Source organism: Molothrus ater, chromosome 4 (genome assembly GCF_012460135.2).
Source record: "Molothrus ater isolate BHLD 08-10-18 breed brown headed cowbird chromosome 4, BPBGC_Mater_1.1, whole genome shotgun sequence".
Classification (NCBI taxonomy): Eukaryota; Metazoa; Chordata; class Aves; order Passeriformes; family Icteridae; genus Molothrus; species Molothrus ater.
In genome coordinates, this window is record NC_050481.2 from 71912535 (window position 1) to 71936222 (window position 23688).

General features: G+C 51.0%; 1 protein-coding gene across 1 annotated transcript in view; it reads left to right on the forward strand.

Annotated features, from left to right (window-relative positions):
• Positions 1-23688, forward strand: part of SFXN5 (sideroflexin 5) — a 119523-nt gene that overhangs the window by 15415 nt on the left and 80420 nt on the right. The window contains exon 3 of the mRNA XM_036382894.2: positions 8165-8242. Within this exon, the coding sequence (XP_036238787.1) occupies positions 8165-8242 (78 nt within the window). The remainder of the gene's footprint in view (positions 1-8164; positions 8243-23688) is intronic.

Consider the following 23688-nt stretch of genomic DNA (forward strand, 5'->3'; position numbering starts at 1 on the left):
GGTGGCAATGTGGTGGCAGCGGTGGCAGTGGGGTGGCAGTGCTGGCTATGGTGGCAGTGAGGTGGCAATGGTGGCAGTGGCGGCAGTGAGGTGGCAGTGGTGGCAGTGGTGGCAGTGAGGTGGCAGTGGTGGCTGTGGCGGCAGTGGTGGCAGTGCCGGCAGTGAGGTGGCAGTGGTGGCAGTGAGGTGGCAGCGGTGGCAGTGAGGTGGCAGTGCTGGCTATGGTGGCAGTGAGGTGGCTATGGTGGCAGTGGCGGCAGTGCCGGCAGTGAGGTGGCAGTGAGGTGGCAGTGGTGGCAGTGAGGTGGCAGTGGTGGCTGTGGCGGCAGTGGTGGCAGTGCTGGCAGTGGCGGCAGTGGCGGCAGTGAGGTGGCAGTGGTGGCAGTGAGGTGGCAGCGGTGGCAGTGAGGTGGCAGTGCTGGCTATGGTGGCAGTGAGGTGGCTATGGTGGCAGTGGCGGCAGTGCCGGCAGTGAGGTGGCAGTGAGGTGGCAGTGGTGGCAGTGAGGTGGCAGTGGTGGCTGTGGCGGCAGTGGTGGCAGTGCTGGCAGTGGCGGCAGTGGCGGCAGTGAGGTGGCAGTGGTGGCAGTGAGGTGGCAGCGGTGGCAGTGAGGTGGCAGTGCTGGCTATGGTGGCAGTGAGGTGGCTATGGTGGCAGTGGCGGCAGTGCCGGCAGTGAGGTGGCAGTGAGGTGGCAGTGGTGGCAGTGAGGTGGCAGTGGTGGCTGTGGCGGCAGTGGTGGCAGTGCTGGCAGTGGCGGCAGTGGCGGCAGTGAGGTGGCAGTGGTGGCAGTGAGGTGGCAGTGAGGTGGCAGTGAGGTGGCAGTGGTGGCTGTGGTGGCAGTGGTGGCAGTGGGGTGGCAGTGAGGTGGCAGTGCTGGCAGTGAGGTGGCAGAGTGGTGTCAGTGGTGTCAGTGGTGTCAGTGGTGGCTGTGGTAGCAGTGCTGGCAGAGATGGCAGTGCTGGCAGTGCTGGCTATGGTGGCAGTGCTGGCAGTGAGGTGACAGAGGTGGCAGTGCTGGCAGGGCTGCAGCCCCTCTGGGGAGGACCTTTGGTGGCTCTCCTTCACCTTTGGTGGCTCTCCTTCACTTTTGGTGGCTCTCCTTCACCTTTGGTGGCTCATTCACCCCTCAGTCCCTCTCCCGTGGAACCATCTCCTGGCAGCTGCACATCCACAAGCTGCTGCCCTCAGAGGGACCCTGTGTCCTGCAGGGTCACCAGTGCTGTCCCCAAGGTGCCCCTTGGGGCTGCAGGGCCTGGCCTAGGGACGTGGGAGGCACAAATGATGGCAGTAATAATTTAATTGCTGTGTAATGGGGAAGGTCCCAGTGCAGGGGGACATGGGGATGGGGACATGGGAGGGACAAATGATGGCAGTAATAATTTAATTGCAGTGTAATGGGGAAGGTCCATGGGGCAGCAGATATTCTGACCAGGGGGACTCACCCCGGTGCCAGGAGCCTGTTGGCACTCTGGGAAGGAGGGACAATAATTCCCAGTGAAATCAGAAGCCAGGAGAGCTCCAGGGGCCGCCTCTTGCCTGCCTTTGCTGTGTCTCATTGTTCAGAGCCTGGAGCTGCAGAGCATCTTGCATTCCCATATTTGGGGCTGAGATGGAAGCAGGATTAGATGTATGTTATTTATATGAACCATACCTTCTTACTCAGCAGATTGCCTGTCTGTGTTTATTCAGTGTCACAGCTGCTGGCTCCACTCGAACAAAAAGTTTCTGGCTCCTCTTGTCTGTCACTGTGGATCCAATACAATGGGGCCAGCTGGAGTCAAGTCTGGTGTCTGTGTGTCTGTGTCATCCTGGGGAGCAGGGACAGGGCCCAGACTGGGCTGGGCCACAGCTGCATCCCCACAGCTGCATCCCCCCAGAGCTGCATCCCCAAAGCTGCATCCCCCCAATGCATTCCCCCAGAGTTGCATCCTCCCAGAGCTGCATCCATCCCCCCAATGCATCCCCCCAAAGCTGCATTCCCCCAGAGCTGCATCCATCCCCCCAATGCATCCCCCCAAAGCTGCATCCATCCCCCCAGTGCATCCCCCCAAAGCTGCATTCCCCCAGAGCTGCATCCATCCCCCCAGTGCATCCCCCCAGAGCTGCATCCATCCCCCCAGTGCATCCCCCCAAAGCTGCATCCATCCCCCCAGTGCATCCCCCCAATGCATCCCCCCAGTGCATCCCCACAGCTCCATCCCCCAGCCACAGCTGTGCTGCTGCTGCTGCTGCTGGTGGCCACAGGGTCCTTGGTTTGGGGCACATTCCCCCACCTTGGGTTGGGGCACATCCCCACCCCTTGGGATTGGGGCACATCCCCACCCCTTGGGATTGGGGCACATCCCCACCCCTTGGGATTGGGGCACATCCCCCCCTTGGGTTGAGGCACATCCCCCCTTGGGATTGGGGCACATCCCCACCCCTTGGGATTGGGGCACATCCCCCCTTGGGATTGGGGCACATCCCCACCCCTTGGGTTGGGGCACATCCCCCAAGCCATGGCTGGGCTGGAGGTGGGACCCCAGAGCTCAGGGCACACAGAGATCACACAGAGATCCTGCCCAAAATGCCACAGGGACAGTCCCAGGGTGACAATCCCATGGTGGCAATCCCAGTGTGAACCCAGGGTGACAATCCCAGGGTGACAACCCCAGGGTGACGATCCCAGGGGTGATGCCAGGCTGTCCCTGAGCCCAGGGTGATGCCAGAGCCCAAGGTGACACCAGGCTGTCCCTGAACCCAGCCCATCTCTGGTGTCCCCTGAGCCTGGTGCAGGCCTGGCCCTGCAGTGGCTGTGGCAGGAGGGTGGTGCTGCTGGCACTGCTCTGCTGTGCCCTGGGTGTCACACCTGGGCTCAGGCTGCTGGCACTGCTCTGCTGTGCCCTGGGTGTCACACCTGGGCTCAGGCTGCTGGCACTGCTCTGCTGTGCCCTGGGTGTCACACATGGGCTCAGGCTGCTGGCACTGCCCTACTGTGCCCTGGGTGTCACACATGGGCTCTCGGGCTGCTGGCAGTGCCCTGCTGTGCCCTGGGTGTCACACATGGGCTCTCAGGCTGCTGGCACTGCCCTACTGTGCCCTGGGTGTCACACATGGGCTCTCGGGCTGCTGGCACTGCCCTGCTGTGCCCTGGGTGTCACACATGGGCTCTCAGGCTGCTGGCACTGCCCTGCTGTGCCCTGGGTGTCACACAGGTGTCTCTGGGACCCGTCTGAGCTGTCCCTGTGCTGGCAGGGGCTCAGGGTGGTGGCCATCAGCCCAGGGCTGGAGTTGTTCTTCCTCCTCCTGAGCAGCAGCCTGGGGAAAAGGAGCCTCAGGGGGAATTTCTGGCTCTGCAGAACCCCCTGAAAGGTTGGAACCAGCTGGGAGTTGGGATCTGCTCCCAGGGAACAGGGGCAGGAGGAGAGGGGAGGCTCAGGGTGGGCATCAGCAGGAATTTCCTCATGGAAAGGGGGCTCAGGCACTGGAAGTGCTCAGGGCAGGGCTGGAGTCCCCCTCCCTGCAGGAATTTCAGAGCCCTGTGGATGTGACACTTGGGGACAGGGGCAGTGGTGGCCCTGGCAGTGCTGGCATGGTTGGAATGGTCTCAGAATTCCAAGCTGAGCCATTCTGGGGCTGTGTGATCGGGGCTGGGGTGGGTGCAGCAGCTGGCAGGGCTTGTTCCATGCTCTCCTCTCCAGAAGGTCCCTGCAGGTGCTGTCCTGGCCCTGGTGACTCCAGGCTGTGCCCAGGAGCCCCTTGGCAGAGGGCTGGAGGGGCTGGACCCAAACCCAGCAGTGATCCCAGGGATGGGGGCTCAGCCCAGCTGGGGTGGCACATGCACAGCCCCCCCAGGCTGAGGGACCAGCCCTGGCCCATTCCCAGCTGGAATCCCATTCCCTGTCCCATTCCCTGTCCCATTCCCTGACCCATTCCCTGTCCCTTTTCCAGCTGGAATCCCATTCCCTGTCCCATTCCCTGTCCCTTTCCCTGTCCCTTTCCCTGTCCCATTCCCTGACCCATTCCCTGACCCATTCCCTGTCCCTTTCCCTGACCCATTCCCTGTCCCTTTCCCTGTCCCATTCCCTGACCCTTTCCCAGCTGGAATCCCATTCCCTGGCCCATTCCCTGTCCCTTTCCCTGTCCCTTTCCCTGTCCCATTCCCTGGCCCATTCCCTGTCCCTTTCCCTGTCCCATTCCCTGTCCCTTTCCCAGCTGGAATCCCATTCCCTGTCCCTTTCCCTGTCCCTTTCCCTGTCCCTTTCCCTGTCCCATTCCCTGTCCCTTTTCCAGCTGGAGTCCCATTCCCTGACCCATTCCCTGTCCCTTTTCCAGCTGGAGTCCCATTCCCTGGCCCATTTCCTGGCTCATTCTCTGTCCCATCCCTGGAATCCAAGTTGGAATCCAAGCCCTGGCCCATTCCCTGCTCCTTCCAGAGCTGGAATCCCATTCCCTGGCCCATTCCCAGTCCCATCCCCTGTCCCCCCCACAGCTGGAGCCCTGTTCCCAGCTGTTTCCAGCTGTGCAGCTCCTGCCCAGGCCAGGCTGGGCACTGTCTCTGTCCCAGCTGTTCCCAGCTGTGCTGTCCCTGTCCCTGTCCCAGCTGTTCCCAGCTGTGCTGCCCAGGCCATCCTGGCCCTGTCCCTGTCCCAGCTGTTCCCAGCCATTTCCAGCTGTGCTGCCCAGCCTGTGCTGTCCCTGTCCCAGCTGTTCCCAGCTGTTCCCAGCTGTTCCCGGCCGTGCTGCCCTGCCCAGGCCGTGCTGTCCCTGTCCCCAGGGCTGCAGGAGCTGCTGCTGCTGGCAGGGCTGAGCTCTGAGCACATCCTGCTGCAGATGGTCTGTCTGGCACCCCTCGGTGAGAGCTCAGACCCCAGCAGCCACCACTAGAAGTGCTCGAGGGTTTTCCCTCCCAGGAAAGGGGCTCTGGAAGGAATGAGACACTCCAGGGAAAAAAAAAAAACAAAAAACCAAACCAAAAAAACCCCGTGCTTGTGGGTTTGTTTTTAATCAGGGATGCTGTAAAATCTCGAGTGACACTTCATCCCACAGGCAGCAGCAGAGATAGCAAAGCACCAATAAACATGGAAACAGGGGCACAACCTTGCAGAGAGCTGGGGCTGCTGTGGAGGAGGAGCTGAAGGGAAATGCTGGTATCAGCAGCCATGCATGGAGCTGTGGAGAAGGGAAATGAAGGGAAATGTTGGTATCAGAGCCATGGATGGGGCTGTGATTTAGGGAAATGTTGGTATCAGAGCCATGGATGGGGCTGTGATTTAGGGAAATGTTGGTATCAGAGCCATGGATGGGGCTGTGATTTAGGGAAATGCTGGTATCAGCAGCCATGCATGGAGCTGTGGAGAAGGGAAATGAAGGGAAATGTTGGAATCAGAGCCATGGATGGGGCTGTGATTTAGGGAAATGTTGGTATCAGAGCCATGGATGGGACTGTGATTTAGGGAAATGTTGGTATCAGAGCCATGGATGGAGCTGTGATTTAGGGAAATGTTGGAATCAGAGCCATGGATGGAGCTGTGATTTAGGGAAATGTTGGTATCAGAGCCATGGATGGGGCTGTGATTTAGGGAAATGTTGGTATCAGAGCCATGGATGGGGCTGTGATTTAGGGAAATGTTGATATCAACAGCCATGGATGGGGCTGTGATTTAGGGAAATGTTGGTATCAGAGCCATGGATGGAGCTGTGGAGAAGGGAAATGTTGGTATCAGAGCCATGGATGGAGCTGTGGAGAAGGGAAATGTTGGTATCAGAGCCATGGATGGAGCTGTGATTTAGGGAAATGTTGGTATCAGAGCCATGGATGGGGCTGTGATTTAGGGAAATGTTGATATCAACAGCCGTGGATGGGGCTGTGATTTAGGGAAATGTTGGTATCAGAGCCATGGATGGAGCTGTGATTTAGGGAAATGTTGGTATCAGAGCCATGGATGGAGCTGTGATTTAAGGAAATGTTGGTATCAGAGCCATGGATGGAGCTGTGGAGAAGGGAAATGTTGGTATCAGAGCCATGGATGGGGCTGTGATTTAGGGAAATGTTGGTATCAGAGCCGTGGATGGAGCTGTGATTTAGGGAAATGTTGGTATCAGAGCCATGGATGGAGCTGCAGGGAGCAGGGAGAGGAGCTGGGGCTGCCTGGCACTTGGAGCTGCTGATGTGGCAAAGTTTGCTCCAAAAAACCTGGATTTTTGCAGGTTCTGGTTAAAAGAACCCGCCTGACTGTTCCAGAAGGAATAGGAGGCAACCCTGAATTTTCCCTAATTTTGGGGGTGTTTGGTGAAGGCACCTGAGCAGCTCAGGGCTGTGTGGAAGGATCTCCTGAGCTGGGTTTAACAGTTTGTTCACTTTCTGTGCCCCTTTTGTCCCCCTCAGGACTTTCTCCTTTCTTTCTCTATAATAGTATATATTATTATACATACTCTATAATAGCATATATTTTTATACACATTATATACTTTCCACACTCCTTTCTCTGCAAAAGTTCCTGTTGGACAAATTACAATATATTTTTCACAGTTCTATTTTTTTCAGTATTTAGTCTTCTTTGTAAGGTCATCTTTTGAAACTTATTTCTAGTTCTGTTTTTCTCTCAGCAATGCCTGTCCTATTCCATAGGTAGTTTAAAGTTAGTATTTCTTCTCTTAAAGTTTGCATACAGATATATATTGTTTTTTCTCTCAATAATGTCTGTTATTCTATATATTTTAAAGTATATATATATAAATATATGAGTATTGCTTCTCTTAAAGTTTGCATACAGATATATATGTTTTTTCTCTCAATAATGTCTCATTCTATATATTTTTAAGTTAGTATTTTTACTCTCAAAGTTTGCATGCAGATACATACTGTGTAAACTTTCTGTTAAGTTTTGAACATTTTTTACAAATCTGTTTCCCACAGTTCCCCTCTGTCCCCATGGAGCTGGGAGAGGGAATTTGTGGAGACTGAGATTTTTTTAAAAGCCAGCCTGAGCTTTTTTGTTTGCTGTTTGTTACCATTCTAAACAAGATGGGATCTGGCCAGGGTTGTTATAGTAACTACTGAGATTTCCTCAAGAGAAGGGGAAAAAATAGCAGCAGCCCCATTCATGCCTTGCTGCAGCTCTCCATTCAGAGCTGCTCTGGGAGAGGGGAGGGAACTGCAGGGACAAAACCACGTCCCTGTAATGAGCACAATTATATAATATTTAATTATATATATTTAATGATGCATCATTATATGTCGTTATCTTTATAAATAGGAATAGTAGTTAATGTAATAGAAATAATGGTTATATAATGCAATATATAGAATAGAGAATATAATAATATAATATAGTATATAATAATATAATATAGCGTAATATGGTATATAATATAGTATATAATAAATAATATTATATACTATAGTATACAATAATAGTTATAATAATATATAATATATAATATATAATATATAATATATAATATATATCATTTACATAATATATAATATATAATATATATTATATATAATACGATATAATATAATATAATGCAATCTTATATTATAAATAATATATTTATATATTATATAATATATAAATTTCTATTTAATTATATGTAATTATATTTATAAATAGAAACAGTAACTAATATAATGTAATGTGACATAAATAATAGTTCATAGAATATAAAGCAATATATCTAATAGATAAAGTCATATAATATAATGCAAGATTAAATTACATATTAAATAATTATGTGATATACAATTAGATATTTAATTATATATAATTACATTTATAAATTGTAGTTTATATAATGTAAAATAAATTGTAGTTAATATAATGCAATATATCTAATAGATAAAGTAATGTAATGTGATATAATATAATGTGATATAATATAATGTGATATAATATAATGTGATATAATAATATAATATAATATAATATAATATAATATAATATAATATAATATAATATAATATAATATAATATAATATAATATAATATAATATAATATAATATAATATAATATAATATAATATAATATAATATAATATGAATTTTTTTAGCACCCTGGGCCAGTGGGAGGTGTCCCTGCCCATCCAGGTGGACAGTCCCTGAGGCCCTTTTCCCGCACGGCTCCCTGATGTGGTTTCCTGGATTACCCCGTTTATTCTGTATTTGTTTCCCTCGCAGAGCCGCCTGAAGGAGGCAGTGCAGCTGCTGGAGGATTACAAGCACGGCACTCTGCCCCCAGGAGTCACCAACAAACAGGTCAGAGGGAAAAACCCTTCCAGTTCTGCTTCTTCCCTGGGGAGGGCTCTGCTCAAGGGCATTTCTGCTGTTTCTGGGGGCAAACACCAACTGCTCACGCTATTAAAGGGAAAAAAATGTCATTTTTTAGTGGATTAAAGTCTTTTGTCACTCCTGTGAGCTCTTTAGCAGCAGCTGTATGGCTCAACCCCTGCCCTGTTCCTGTACAATAATTTCCATTTCTGCCCGATCCCAACCTCGTCTCTGTTGTTCCTGCACAATAATTTCCATTTCTGCCCAGATCCCAACCTTGTCTGGGCTGTTCCTGCACAATAATTTCCATTTCTGCCCAGATCCCAGCCTTGTCTGGGCTGTTCCTGTACAATAATTTCCATTTCTGCCCAGATCCCAACCTTGTCTGGGCTGTTCCTGCACAATAATTTCCATTTCTGCCCAGATCCCAACCTTGTCTGGGCTGTTCCTGCACAATAATTTCCATTTCTGCCCCTATCCCAGCCTTGTCTGGGCTGTTCCTGTACAATAATTTCCATTTCTGCCCAGATCCCAGCCTTGTCTGCCCTGTTCCTGCACAATAATTTCCATTTCTGCCCAGATCCCAGCCTTGTCTGGGCTGTTCCTGTACAATAATTTCCATTTCTGCCCCGATCCCAGCCCTGTCTGGGCTGTTCCTGCACAATAATTTCCATTTCTGCTCCAATCCCAGCCTTGTCTGGGCTGTTCCTGTGCAATAATTTCCATTTCTGCCCCTATCCCAACCTTGTCTGGGCTGTTCCTGCACAATAATTTCCATTTCTGCCCCGATCCCAATCTCATCTGGGCTGTTCCTGTACAATAATTTCCATTTCTGCCCCAATCCCAACCATGTCTGGGCTGTTCCTGCACAATAATTTCCATTTCTGCTCCAATCCCAACCATGTCTGGGCTGTTCCTGCACAATAATTTCCATTTCTGCCCCCATCCCAGCCCCTGCTGGAGCTGTGCCAGCAGCAGAGGGGACATTGCTGCCCAGGGATGGCAGCAGGAGGTTGTGGAATGCCCAGGGATGGGGCTCCTGAGGAAAGGATCATTTCTGGGGATTTGGGGTGTGGGGATGGCCTGGCTGATCTCTCCAAGACCACATCAGTCCCATTTTCTGGGCTTTTCCCCCATATTCCTCTGCACATGCAACTTATGGGAGCAGGGATGAGGATTTATGGGAATCAACCTGCTCTTTAAGTATTTTACCTGCAAGTCAGTGCTGTGAAACAAAAAACATCCATTTTTTTGTGGGTGTTACCTGAAAATCTTCCCCATTTCTGTCCATGTTTTTTGCCTGAAATATGGAGGTTTTTACCCATAATATGGAGGTTTTGCCCAGAATATGGAGGGTTTTGCCCATAATATGGAGGGGTTTGCCTGAAATATGGAGGTTTTTACCTGAAATGTGGAATTTTTGCCCAGAATATGGAGGTTTATACCCATAATATGGAGGTTTTGCCCAGGATATGGAGGTTTTTACCCATAATGTGGAGGTTTTTACCTGAAATATGGAGGCTTGACCTGAAATATGGAGGTTTTACCTGGAATATGGAGGTTTTGCCCAGAATATGGAGGTTTTGCCCAGGATATGGAGGTTTTTACCTGAAATACTGAGTTTTTACCCATAATATGGAGGTTTTTACCTGAAATATGGAGGTTTTACCTGGAATATGGAGGTTTTTACCTGAAATATGGAGGTTTTTACCTGAAATATGGAGGTTTTACCTGGAATATGGAGGTTTTTACCCAGAATATAGAGGTTTTTACCTGAAATATGGAGGTTTTACCTGGAATATGGAGGTTTTTACCCAGAATATGGAGGTTTTTACCCAGAATAAACCTGGAGGTTTTGCCCAGGTTGTTCCTGGCTGCTGCCAAAGCTGGAGAGCACAGACTCCACTGGGTCTGGGAGTCCTGTCTTGACCATGACACCAACCCAGGGGCTTTTGAACACTCAGTTTGTGCATCCAGCACAAAAGGACCCAGTTCTGTGTGATTTAATGTCCTGTACAGGTGAATTAATGTCAGGGCTGCCTGAGGGGATGCACTCCCAAATAAACAGGGATGGAAGGGCTGGGATGGGAGCTTTTCCCCCGCACCCTGTAGGTCAAAAACCCTCTTTTACCTTTTCTTCCCCTTCACAAGTGATAATTTCTTCTCCTCAAGGACAAATACAGGAGGCAAATGAAGGAAATTGAAACTCCTGCTCGCTTCAGAAGGGGCAGCTGGTGTGGAAGGTGCTGTGCTGGGGAAGAGGAACAGCTCCCACAGAAAATTAATGGGAAATTGTCACAAGGCAGTGGCTGGGGCTCTCCTGGTGTCACTGTGCTCTTCCAGGCAGCATCTGATGGGGAGGAGAAGGGATTGGGAAGGAGAAGGGATTGGGTGGGAGAAGGGATTGAGAAGGTGGAGGGATTGACTGAGGAGGAGAAGGGATTAGGAAGAAGAGGAGGTTGGGAAAGAGGAGGGATTGGGAAGGAGAAGGGGTTGGGGAGGAGAAGGGATTGGGAAGAAGAAAGGATGGGAAGGAGGAGGGATTGGGAAGGAGAAGGGGTTGGGGAGAAGGGACTGGGATGGTGGAGGGATGGGAAGGAGAAAGAAGGGATGGGAAGGAGAAAGGATGGAGAGAGAAGGAATTGATTGGGGAGGAGAAGGGATTGAGAAGGAGGAAGGGATGGGAAGGAGAAGGGACTGGAGGGAAGGGACTGGGAAGGAGAAGGGGTTGGGAAGGAAGGAGGGATTGGTAAGAAGAGACTGGGAAGGAGAAGAGGCTGAGGAGGAGAAAGGATGGGAAGGAGAAGGGATTGGGAGGAAGGGAGGGAGGGAGGGATTGGGAAGAAGAAGGGATGGGAAGGAGAAGGGACTGGGGGAAGGAATTTGGAAGGAGAAAGGGTTGGGAAGGAAGGAGGGATTGGTAAGAAGGGGGTGGGGAGGAGAAGAGGCTGGGGAGGAGAAGGGTTGGAAAGTAGGGATTGGGGGAGGAGAAGGGAATGGGAAGAAGAAAGGGTGGGAAGGAGAGGGATTGGGAAGGAGAAAGGGATTAGGGAGGAGAAGGGGTTGATTGGGAAGAAGGGACTGGGAAAAAGAGGCTGGGGAGGAGAAGGGGCTGAGGAGGAGAAAGGGTTGGAAAGGAGAAGGGATTGGGAAGGTGGAGGGATTGATTGGGAAGGAGAAGGGACTGAGAAGAAGAGATGGGAAGGTGGAAGGGATGGGAAGGAGAAAGGGTTGGGAAGGAAGGAGGGATTGGTAAGAAGGGACTGGGAAGGAGAAGAGGCTGGGGAGGAGAAGGGGCTGAGGAGGAGAAAAGATGGGAAGAAGAAGGGATTGGGAAGGAGAAAGGATGGGGAGGAGGAAGAGATGGGAAGGAGAAGGGATTGTTTGGGAAGGAGAAGGGATTGTTTGGGAAGGAGGAGGGAAGGGAAGGAGAGATTGGGAGGGAGCAGGAGTGAGGCAGCAGCAGTGACTCAGCCCCATCTGCCCGAGGCAGATGACACACAGGCACTCTCTGTGACAAATGACACACAGCCACTCTCTGTGACAAATGACACACAGCCACTCTCTGTGACAAACCGCTTTGCAGACTTTTGACCCACATTTTGCAGAGTGACAAAGCCAGGCTCTTCCCAGGGTTCATTCAGAATTCCAGTGGGGGAGAGGCTGAGCAGGCTGGGAGGGAATCCAGGTGAGGGAGGGGAAGGAAATGGTGGGAAAAGGCCTTTCCTGGGAAATGTTCTCTCCTGAGGACAATGGCTTTGTGGTGAAACAGCTCCCCTTGCTTCCAGCAGTGTCAGGGGGGTTTGGGTGGGACTGCAGCCAGAGCTGCCTGTGTTTAATGACTGCATTAATTAACCAGAGCAGCTGCACCCCTGGAGTGCCCCAGGGCAGCTGGACAGGGCCTGGAGCACCCTGGGAGCTCCATGTCCCTGCCATGGCAGGGCTGGAACAGCCTCAAGGTCCCTCCAACCCAGAGCATTCCCGATTCCCTGGGCAGGTGCCAGGCTGGGATGTTGGGATGTTGTCCCAGGGTGCCACAGGCACAGCGAGGAGGATGAGGATGGAGGGACAGGCAGCAGGTGACCTCAGGGAGCCCAGGGGGACACACAGGGCCACGGCTCTGGGGTGGCTGCAGCTGCCCTGGTGAGCTGGGAAGGGATCCCTGGAGCAGCAGGGAGATGGGGCAGTGGAATCATGGAATGGCTCAGGATGGAAAACCCTCTGAGATCAACCATTGCAGCCATTCTCCAGCCCTGCCACCACTGCCCCATGTCCCCAGGTGTCACAGGCACAGGGCTGTGAAATCCCCCAGGGATGGGGACTCCTCCCTGCCCTTTCCAGGATGGAATTCTCCCAATGGAATTCTCCCAGTGGAATTCTCCCCTGAGGCTGTTCCCTCTCCTCCTGTCCCTGTTCCTGGGATCAGAGCCCCAAGCCCCTCACTCCCATCGTGGCCACCCCAAATTTGATCCAAAGCCACCTGGAAAATGCATTTTTGCTGTCCTGGAGCTGGGGCTGACACTTTTCCTGGCTTTTCCTGCCCCACTCTCTGCAGGATGGGCTCTGGCTGAGGGGCAGTGACAAGGTGCAGTTTTCTGGTGCTAATCTGGGGAAGGGGAGCTCTGGAGCTCTGGAGAGGAGCCTGCTTTGGGCACAGCTGCAGGGCTTGGTGCTGGCATGAGGCACTGAGTGACAGCCACTCCAGTGTGGCGCTGCTGGGGTGGCCACATGTGGCAGGGCACCAGCAGATGGAGGCAAATCTGATTCTGACTCATTTTTGGGGGGTTTTACCCCTCTCTGACCGGGATCTGAACTGATCCCTTTGTGTCCCCGTGGGCAAGGAGGGGGTGTTGGAGCTGTGACCTGGGAACACGGGGTCTGAGAGAGGAAAAATCACATTTATTGCTCATCAGAAGGGCTGGGTGGCACCTCAGTGATCTCCAGGCAGAACTGACTTTATCTCCTTCAAGAACTGCTGGGGTGGTGTTTGCAGGTCCCAGGATGAGGGAGGAGATGAGAATCTTGACTCCATGTTTCAGGAGGCTAATTTATTTATTTTTTTAATTTTTTTTTTTTATTATTTAATTTTATTATATATATTATATGAAAAGAAAATGATCTATTAAAACTATACTAAAGAATAGAAGAAAGGATTTCATCAGAAAGTTAGCAAGGAAAGGAAAGGAATGGAATGGAATGATAAAATCTTGTGGCTGCTCACAGCCTCGACACAGGTGGCTGTCATTGGTCATCAAGTAAAAACAATTCACATGCTGGGTTAACAATTCTCCAAATCCACATTCCAAAGCAGCAGAACATGGAGAAGCTGAAGCTTCTGAGCTTCTCAGGAGAAAGGATCCCAATGGAAGGATTTTCCATAAGATATGTCTGTGACACGCTGCTTCCTGTTTGGCTGCTTGAACCCCTCGTGTGGGAAATGCTCCTCACTTCCAAAACCATAAAAGCTTCAGTGAAACCTTATTAAAAACACAACAGAAGACTGAAGAGAGAAAATGTTATGGCAGAGGATTTTTCCCCACCTTGTGCTGATGCACACAGTGGAGTTTGTGCCCTTTAATTGTGAGAGGGGAGCAGCACAGGGTCACCTGTCCCCCTCAGAGCCCTGGGACTGGATGTGGCACTCCAAGGAATGTCTGAGAGGGCTGAGGGAGAGCCACACTCACCCCAGAGGCTCAGAAGTGATGGGGTCTCTGCTCTCTGGGGTCGAGGTGACCCCGAGGTGTTGGAAAGTCTCTTTTTCCCAGTCCCAAGACTGAAGAAGTCAGGATTTCCTTGGCTCTGGTTCTCAAGGTTGTTTATTTGCTGCTATCTATAGCATTGTCTGTCTGTCTGTCCTGCTGAGGTCTGTCTGGCAGGTTGGTTCATGGCACACTGACACCCTCAGGGCAGTGTTAGCTTTTTATACTAAAATACTTTATTTACAATAACTTCCCAGTGCCTATCCCCTGTGTCAGACAGTCTGTCTGTACCCTAAACCAATCCAGGAGTGCCCCCATCCCAGCAGAAGGTGCAGGACAAGAAGGGCAGGACAGGCCCAGATTCCTCCATCTTGCATCTTGAACCCCCATTCTAAAAACCCCAAAATTCTACTTTTCCAAAATTCTACTTTTTTCACACCCTCAGGCCAGTGTTATTTTTTTATATTAAGAACTATGTGCACTTTATTTACAATAATTTTCCAGTGCCTATCCCCTATGTCAGACAGTCTGTCTGTACCCTAAATCCAAAAGTGCCACCAGCACAGCAGAAGGTGCAGGACAAGAAGGACAGGACAGGCCCAGATTCCTCCATCTTGCCCCCTGAACCCCCATTCTAAAAACCCCAAAATTCTTCTTTTTCACCCTGTGACAAATTCACCATCATTCCATTCAAACCCTTGTGCTGGTGGCTCCTCACACAAAGCTGGGAATTGTTTCCATGGGCTACAATCCAAGGCACAGGCGTCTGTGACTCCGTGCCAGGGTCTCTGAGCCCCTGCCAGGGGCTGGAATCCTCCAGAGTCAGAACCCAGCACATCCCTGGAGGGCTCCAGCCCCTGCCAGGGGGCTCAGAGACCCTGGCACAGAGCCCAGGACCCCTGTGCCTTTGAGCTTGACCCATGGAGCAAGTTACCACCTTCATATGAAGAATTACAAGTCAAGAGAGTTTAAGTAGAATAATAGTTTGTCACAGGGTGAAAAATAGATTTTTGGGGTTTTTAGAATGGGGGCTTGGGGTCCCAAGGTGGAGGAATTTGGGTGTGCCCTGTCCTTCTTCTTTTCTTCTTTCTGGCCTCCATATTCTGGGTGATGTTGGCACTTTTGGGTTGGTTTAAGGTAGAAACTCACTGTCTAACATAGGTGATAGGAATTGGGAAGTTATGGTAAATAATGGTAAATAATGTAATGGTAAATAATGTTATGGTAAATAATGCAAGGGTAATGTTATGGCAAATAATGTTATGGTAAATAATGGTAAAAAATGTTATGGTAAATAATGCAATGGTAAATAATGTAATGGTAAATAATGGTAGATAATGTTATGGTAAATAATGTTATGGTAAATAATGGTAAATAATGTTATGGTAAATAATGCAATGGTAAATAATGTAAAATAATATCGTTTTTAGTATAAAAAGATAACACTGCCCCAAGGTGGTCAGTGTGCCTCTGTCTGACCTGGGAAGGAGAAGGGGTTGGGAAGGAGGAAGGGATTGGGAAGGAGGAAGGGATTGTGAAGGAGAAGGGATTGTGAAGGAGCAGGGATTGGGAAGGAGCGGGGATTGGGAAGGAGAAGGCATTGGGAAGGAGAAGGGATTGGGAAGGAGCAGGGATTGGGAAGGAGAAGGGATTGGGAAGGAGAAGGCATTGGGAAGGAGAAGGGATTGGGAAGGAGAAGGCATTGGGAAGGAGAAGGGATTGGGAAGGAGCAGGGATTGGGAAGGAGAAGGGATTGGGAAGGAGAAGGGATGGGAAGGAGAAGGGATTGGGAAGGAGAAGGGATGGGAAGGAGAAGGGATTGGGAAGGAGCAGGGATTGGGAAGGAGCAGGGATTGGGAAGGAGAAGGCATTGGGAAGGAGAAGGGATTGGGAAGGAGCAGGGATTGGGAAGGAGAAGGCATTGGGAAGGAGAAGGGATTGGGAAGGAGCAGGGATTGGGAAGGAGAAGGGATTGGGAAGGAGAAGGCATTGGGAAGGAGAAGGCGTTGGGAAGGAGGAATGGATTGGGAAGGAGAAGGGATTGGGAAGGAGAAGGCGTTGGGAAGGAGAAGGGACTGGGAAGGAGAAGGGATTGGGAAGGAGAAGGGATTGGGAAGGAGAAGGGACTGGGAAGGAGAAGGGATTGGGAAGGAGAAGGGATGGGAAGGAGAAGGGATTGGGAAGGAGCAGGGATTGGGAAGGAGCAGGGATTGGGAAGGAGCAGGGATTGGGAAGGAGAAGGCATTGGGAAGGAGGAATGGATTGGGAAGGAGCAGGGATTGGGAAGGAGCAGGGACTGGGAAGGAGCAGGGATTGGGAAGGAGAAGGGACAGACCTCCATCAGGTTGGAGAAAGAATGTTATAGATAAGAAATAATAAACAACCTTGAGAACCAGAACAGAAGAATTCTGACTTCTTATTTGACTGCTGGGCTGGGAAAAGAGACTTTAGTGTATCTCAGAGTGCCTGAGGGCAGCAGAGATTCGGAGAGCCCGGGGCGGGCAGAGGGATGGGTGTCCTGGCTTCTGCCACAGAAGCAGCTCTCAGAAGGGCAGAGTCTCAGAGCGTTGATCCCCCAGAAGGAGCCGTCCCCCCCTGAGGAGGAGGCAGCTCTGAGCCCAGGCAGACGAGTTGTTTTGACAGAGCTCTCACCAAGCTCTGTCTGAGGCTCCGCGGTGCAGCAGCAGCGCCTGACAGAGCTCGAATCCCTCTCATTCAGGAATCCACGGCGAGTTGGAGGAGCTGCAGCCTCCCAGCAGCTCAGCACAGCCCCTGGCGCCTGCTGAGATGGTTTCAGCACACGAGGAGTGGCAAACACAGAGCCTAGAGCTATGTCACAGCAAGCAGCTCCTCCACACGCAGCTCCTTGACAGGGTTCTGGTGCAAGCAGCCCCGCTCTGCTGCGTTCCCCAGGCAGCTTTTTCCAAATGAGCTGCGGTGCCACAGCCATGGGCTATCTAAAGATAAAAATCCCTCTCAGGAGCTGTGATTGTGCTTGCAGCACGTCCCCAGGACCATCTCTGGGGCCGTTTGCAGGAGCGATGCTGGAGCACTGGGCAGCAGCAGTGCCAGCTCCTGCAGCTCTGCCCCTGCGAGCCTCCCCACCCTTCCAGAGGCTCCTCAGCTTCCTCCTGAGCTGCATTTCACTGCCCAGCAAAGTGCCCATTAACTCAAGGTGGGAAAAAGCCATTTCTGGGGCCTCATTAGCCAAAATGAAGAATTGATCTCTCACCTGTCGATAGCTGCTGCACTGCTGAGAGCTCCTCGCTGAGGGGGGCTCTGGGGTTTGTTCCTACGTTAGAAAGATGTTTTAAAAACAGCGTTTTCTGCCTGGCTGTATCAATTATGTGGTCAGCAAAACACAGGAGAAAGAGCTGCTTGATCAGTATTTATTCAGGGCAGCAAGAAAACACACTCCATTTCTTCAGCTGAGCTAATTTCCTCCAGTTTTTATTGAAATATTTAAAAGCCAGGCTTGGTTTTTTATTACATATGCAGCTGAGTGTTTGTTAAAATGCCCCTAGCCCCAAATATTCTGTGCAGTGAGAATAGCCCACACTGTCATTAATCCCCCTCTCCAGCAGGCTCTTAGGATTTCCTGATTTTTCCTGAAATGAAAACTTATCCTTGGTAATTGCACCTGTTTGGGGTGCTTTTCTGCTCTCTTGGTTGTTGGGGTTAAATATTTGAGGAGGATTAAAGAAGATGTTTGGAGGAGAAAGCCCCTGATGGCCTTGGGGAGGTGGATTTGGGTGAGGGAACTCTGTGGGTCCAGAAAGGTTTGATGGAAACAGCAGCTGTTTGTTAGCAGGGCTGGGAAGTTTTAGAAATTTAGAAATTTTTGCTGAGGGAAGCTGAAGGGAATTGTGGGGCTGGTGAAATTCCTCCTCCCTGGTCCTGTGTGTCCTGCTGGGGCTCCTGCAGAGGGTGAGGGGCAGCTGCTGCTCCCTGTGTCCCCTCTCATCCCCCTGTCCCAAAACCAGGGTCCTGAGGAGGGAGGTGAGGGGGGAACGGAAATGTGGAGGATTTGTGCTGATGGAGAAGCTGCTCCAGTTGTCATTTATGCAGCACCTGTTCCAGCTCTGCAGGTGTTGATTCATGGAATCATGGAAAGGTTTGGGATGGAAGGGACCCTAAATCCCATCCTGTTCCACCCCTGCCATGGCAGGGACACCTCCCACTGTCCCAGGTGCTCCAGCCCCAGTGTCCATCCTGGCCTTGGGCACTGCCAGGGATCCAGGGGCAGCCCCAGCAAATCTGGGAATTCCAGCCCAGGCAGGAATTCCTTGCCAAGATCCCAGCCCAATCTCCCCTTTCCCAGTGGGAGCCATTCCCTGGCTCCTGTCCCTGCAGGCCTTGTCCCCAGCCCCTCTGCAGCTCTCCTGGAGCCCCTGCAGGCCCTGCCAGGGGCTCTGAGCTCTGCCTGGAGCCTTCCCTTCTCCAGGGGAGCATTCCCAGCTCTGCCAGCCTGGCTCCAGCCCTGCAGCAGCTCCTGGCCTTGTTATTGCCCTTCCATAAAGGTCCCTCCATTGTTGGCACTTTGTGCTCCTCATTTCACCACCAATCCCAGAATCCCAGAAGGTTTGGGCTGGAAGGGACCTTAAAGTCAACCCAGTGCCACCCCTGCCATGGCAGGGACACCTCCCACTGGCCCAGGCTGCTCCTTTAAGGGGTGCCATGGTCCCTCAGCCAGGATTCCTCAGGAACTGGGAGTGGGGTGTGCTGAGGGTCCCTCCCTGCCCTGGATGTCCCTGCCCTGGATGTCCCTGTCCATGATGTCCCTGTCCATGATGTCCCTGCCCTGGATGTCCCTGTCCATGATGTCCCTGTCCATGATGTCCCTGTCCTTTATGTCCTTGTCCATGATATCCCTGCCCCAGATATCCCTGTCCATGATGTCCCTGTGCTGGATGTCCCCATGCTGAGGGCCCCTCCCTGTCCCAGATGTCCCTGTCCCCGATGTCGCTGTCCCTGTCCCAGCTGTTCCTGTCCTTGATGTCCTTGTCCATGATGTCCCTGTCCATAATGTCCCTGCCCTGGTTGCCCCTTTGCTGGCTGTCCCTGTCCTTGATGTCCCTGCCCTGGCTGTCCCTATCCTTGATGTCCCTGTCCCAGATGTCCCTGCCCTGGCTGTCCCTGTCCATGATGTCCCTGTGCTGGACGTCCCCATGCTGACGGTCCCTCTCTGTCCATGATGTCCCCATCCATGATGTCCCTGTCCCCACCCTGTCTGTCCCTGTCCCCCCTGTCCCTGTCGTCCCTGTCCCTGTCCCCACTGTCCCTGCCTTGCTGTCCCTGTCCCCCCCGTCCCTGTCCTTCCTGGCTGTCCCTGTCCCCCCCGTCCCTGTCCCCCCTGTCCCTGTCCTTCCTGGCTGTCCCTGTCCTCCCTGTCCCTGTCCCCCCTGTCCCTGTCCCCCCTGGCTGTCCCTGTCCCCCCTGTCCCTGTCCCCCCCTGTCCCTGTCCCCCCTGTCCCTGTCCTTCCTGGCTGTCCCTGTCCCCCCTGTCCCTGTCCCCCCTGTCCCCCCTGTCCCTGTCCCCCCTGGCTGTCCCCAGCCCCGCTGTCCCCGCCGCCGCTCGGTGGCTGCTCTCGGTGCTGGCAGGGTCTGTCCCCGGGGCTGGCAGGGTCTGTCCCCAGAGCCCCGGTGGCTGCTGCGAGTGGGAAGGTGCAAATGACACACAGAGGGCTCGGGGAGCCAATTTGCAGCAGAAGGTGGAGACTGTAACAGATCCAATTCCAACTGCAGGCAGGGCAGCGATTCCCAAAGAGCCTCCTGGAGGGAACCTCCGGGGGAAGAGCTCTCATTTCAGGGAATGGTTCCTGCCCTGAAAGCCAGGCTGGAAAATGCAGCCTGCCAAACAAGCACCAAGAGCCAGCTTGCTTAGACCTGGCCTTTTCCCTGCTTTGGGAGTTCAGCCTCCATCCAAAAGGCTGTACCAGCTGCAGGGTGTAATGGTGTGGCTCTTGTCCTTTATCCCACTAATTTGTGGGGTTGTATCTGTGTCCTCTGAGAGTGTGAGTCCCTCTGTCACCCTGTCCCAGAGCCCAGCCTGGGGGAACAGCTTGGTGCTGGCAGGGCAGCACTGGTCAGGGTGGAGGGAAGCAGCACCCCGTGGCTCCCAGCCCCAGAGGGACTGAAATCCCTCCTGCTCAGGGCACAGATGCTTTTTGTGCTCGAAAAAACCCCTTTGCAAGGCTGAGGAACCTTGGGTGTGCTCAGGGTTTGGGCACCCAAGATCTGCCCTGGGAGATTTGCAGGTGGGAATCAGCACTTGGGGGGATTTCGTGATGAACTTCAGGTTTGTTGATCACTTCTTCCCCCAAAACACTTGAATTTTCTAAGCTCGAATTCCTTGCAGTTATTCCATGTTGGAACTGCATTTCCTTCCCCTTGCAGGTTGAATTTTGGCCTCAGAAATTGGGGTAGGAAGAGCTGCTGAGCTCCTGGTTTAATCTCAGTATTGCTCCAAGTATTGCCCAGCCCCTGGTTTAATCTCAGTATTGCTCCAAGTATTGCCCAGCTCCTGATTTAATATCAATGCTCCAAGTATTGCCCAGCCCCTGGTTTAATCTCAGTATTGCTCCAAGTGTTGCCCAGCCCCTGGTTTAATCTCAGTATTGCTCCAAGTGTTGCCCAGCTCCTGGTTTAATATCAATGCTCCAAGTATTGCCCAGCCCCTGGTTTAATATCAATGCTCCAAGTATTGCCCAGCCCCTGGTTTAATCTCAGTATTGCTCCAAGTGTTGCCCAGCCCCTGGTTTAATCTCAATATTGCTCCAAGTGTTGCCCAGCCCCTGGTTTAATATCAATATTGCTCCAAGTGTTGCCCAGCCCCTGGTTTAATCTCATATTGCTCCAAGTGTTGCCCAGCCCCTGGTTTAATCTCAGTATTGCTCCAAGTATTGCCCAGCCCCTGGTTTAATATCAATGCTCCAAGTGTTGCCCAGCCCCTGGTTTAATCTCAATATTGCTCCAAGTGTTGCCCAGCCCCTGGTTTAATCTCATATTGCTCCAAGTGTTGCCCAGCCCCTGGTTTAATATCAGTATTGCTCCAAGTGTTGCCCAGCTCCTGGTTTAATATCAATGCTCCAAGTATTGCCCAGCCCCTGGTTTAATATCAATGCTCCAAGTGTTGCCCAGCCCCTGGTTTAATCTCAGTATTGCTCCAAGTATTGCCCAGCCCCTGGTTTAATCTCAGTATTGCTCCAAGTGTTGCCCAGCAGCAGCCCAGGATGCCGGAAAGCTGCTGGAAATTGGGCTCAGAGCCCTGATTTCCCCCACCTGTGGGTTCCTAATGCTTGACCCTATAAGTGCAGCGGGACACAGTGCCGGGGAGGCAGAGGTGGGGTCCCTCAGCCCTGTCCCCGTGTCCCTGTCCCCATCCCGGGCTGGCTCCTCCCGGTGCTGCTGCCAGCAGAGAGAGGCAAAGAGCCACACAGCAGCAGCAGGGCTGGGGGCTCTGCAGGGGAGTGAAGCTCTTCCCGGGAGAGATTGGGAGTTTTTTAATGCCTACGAGAGGTTTGGAGGCGCAGCTCGTTAATGAAATTGTGAGAAACGCTACCCACTTTCAAAAAAAACTTAAAAGGTTTATAAAAACCTGATCAGAAATGCAACAGGAGACCAAATAGAGAAAATGTTGAGGTGCCAGGAGCGGAGGATTTTTCCCACCTGTGCTCATCACACAATGGAGGTTTTGCCTTTTGACCCTTTGATCCCTCCCAAAGTTCTGTCCATCGACTCCTTTTTGTTGTCCAGTGGTGGAGATCACGTCCTTAAATCTTGGTTTGAGGTCAGGTGCTGCCAGAGTAACAACCCAAATGTCCTCCCAAATGTCCCAAACCCAGGGCACCCCATAATAACAACGCAGGAGAGGTAAAACTTGACTCTAAATCTATAAAACTTCTCTCTATTAATTCTCTATTAAGCATATATATACTTCTCTCTCTTAATTCTCTATTAAACATATATACATATATATATTTATTCTTTATTAAACATGTATACATTATATATATACTTCTGTCTATTAATTCTCTATTAAACGTATACATATATATATTTCTCTCTCTTAATTCTCTATTAAAGATATATACATATATATACTTCTCTCTATTAATTCTGTCTTAAACATGTATACATATATATAATTCTCTCAATTAATTCTTTATTAAAAATACAAACATATATACTTCTCTCTATGAATTCTCTATTAAAGATATATACATATATATACTTCTCTTTATTAATTCTCTATTAAACATATATACAGCTCTCTCTATGAATTCTCTATTAAACATATATACATTTATATAATATGTATATAATGTATATATATTATATATAATTAATCTATTAATATATATACTTCTCTCTATTAATTCGGTATTTTATATATATATATAAAATCTCTCTATTAATTCTTTATTAAACATATATATATTTCTCTCTATTAATTTGGTATTTTATATATATATATATATATATTCTTCTCTCTATTAAACACATATACAGGATCTTTGCCTTTTGCCTGTGAGAGTGAGCCATGGCATCCCCCATGTATCACAAGACGCAGCTCATTAATGAATGCAGCTCATTAATAAATGCTCCCCGGTCAGGCAGAGGGAGGTGCTGCCTGTTCCCTGTGTGTTTTCGCCCTAAGTTCAGATGTGAGCTGGCACGGCCGTGCTCCGTGCCCAGACTCAGGGAGGGAGGGAGGGAGGTGTGAAGCCCTGGCAGTGCCAGCAGTGCCACGGCTCTGCCTCCTTCTCCGGGCCATGTGTTCCCAGCTCCCGAGCCTGCACTGGCACAGCTGGCTGCTCCAGGAGCTGAGCTTCATAAAAACCCAGCTCGTTCCCCCTGCCCAAATCCTGCCTGCTCTGCCTCTGCTTGGCCCTGAGCTCCCTGCTGGCTGTGCAGCCTGAGGGATGGCATGGGATAATGGGATAATGGGGTGGGATAATGGGGTGCGATGGGATCAGGGTGCTTGGGCTGTGCTGCCCAAACAGGAACCAGCTGCAGCTGCTGAAGGGGACATAAAAGATAAAATTCTATCCAATTTCTATTTATTTCTATTAAATTCTATTTAGATACAATTTTTATTGATAAAGTATGAACAGTAAGCCTGAAGTGGAGGCCGGACATTAATCCAGGGATCACAAAACCAGCAACAAACACCCTGAGCTGTGGATCTTGGCTGGCTAAAATCCTTGGAGGCACCAGACACTGGGGTTTAGGATTTTTGACCCAGATCTCCCTCCTTGCTGTGGGATCACAGGCTGGAGAGGACCCGGGGAGGTCGCAGCCCCCAGGATTTGCTGCTGGAATTCTGCCTGTTCATTTCAGTGGGTGTTTGCCTGCGCCTCCTGCCAAAATGCAAGAACACCAATTCTTGTGCGAACACAGCTCCACCACTGACTTTGTACCCTCAGCTTCACCCCCCAGCATCGGGGAGAGAGGGAAAAAACGGGAAAAATGGGAAAAAATGGGAAAAAATGAACAATAAGCCTGAAGTGGAGGCTGGACATTAATCCAGGGATCACAAAACCAGCAACAAACACCCTGAGCTGTGGATCTTGGCTGACTAAAATCCTTGGAGCCACCAGACACCGGGTTTAGGATTTTTGACCCAGATCTCCCTCCTTGCTGTAGGATCTCCTCCTGGAGAGGCCCCGGGGAGGTCACAGCCCCCAGGATTTGCTGCTGGAATTCTCCCCGTATTTATCTGGGTGGGTGTTT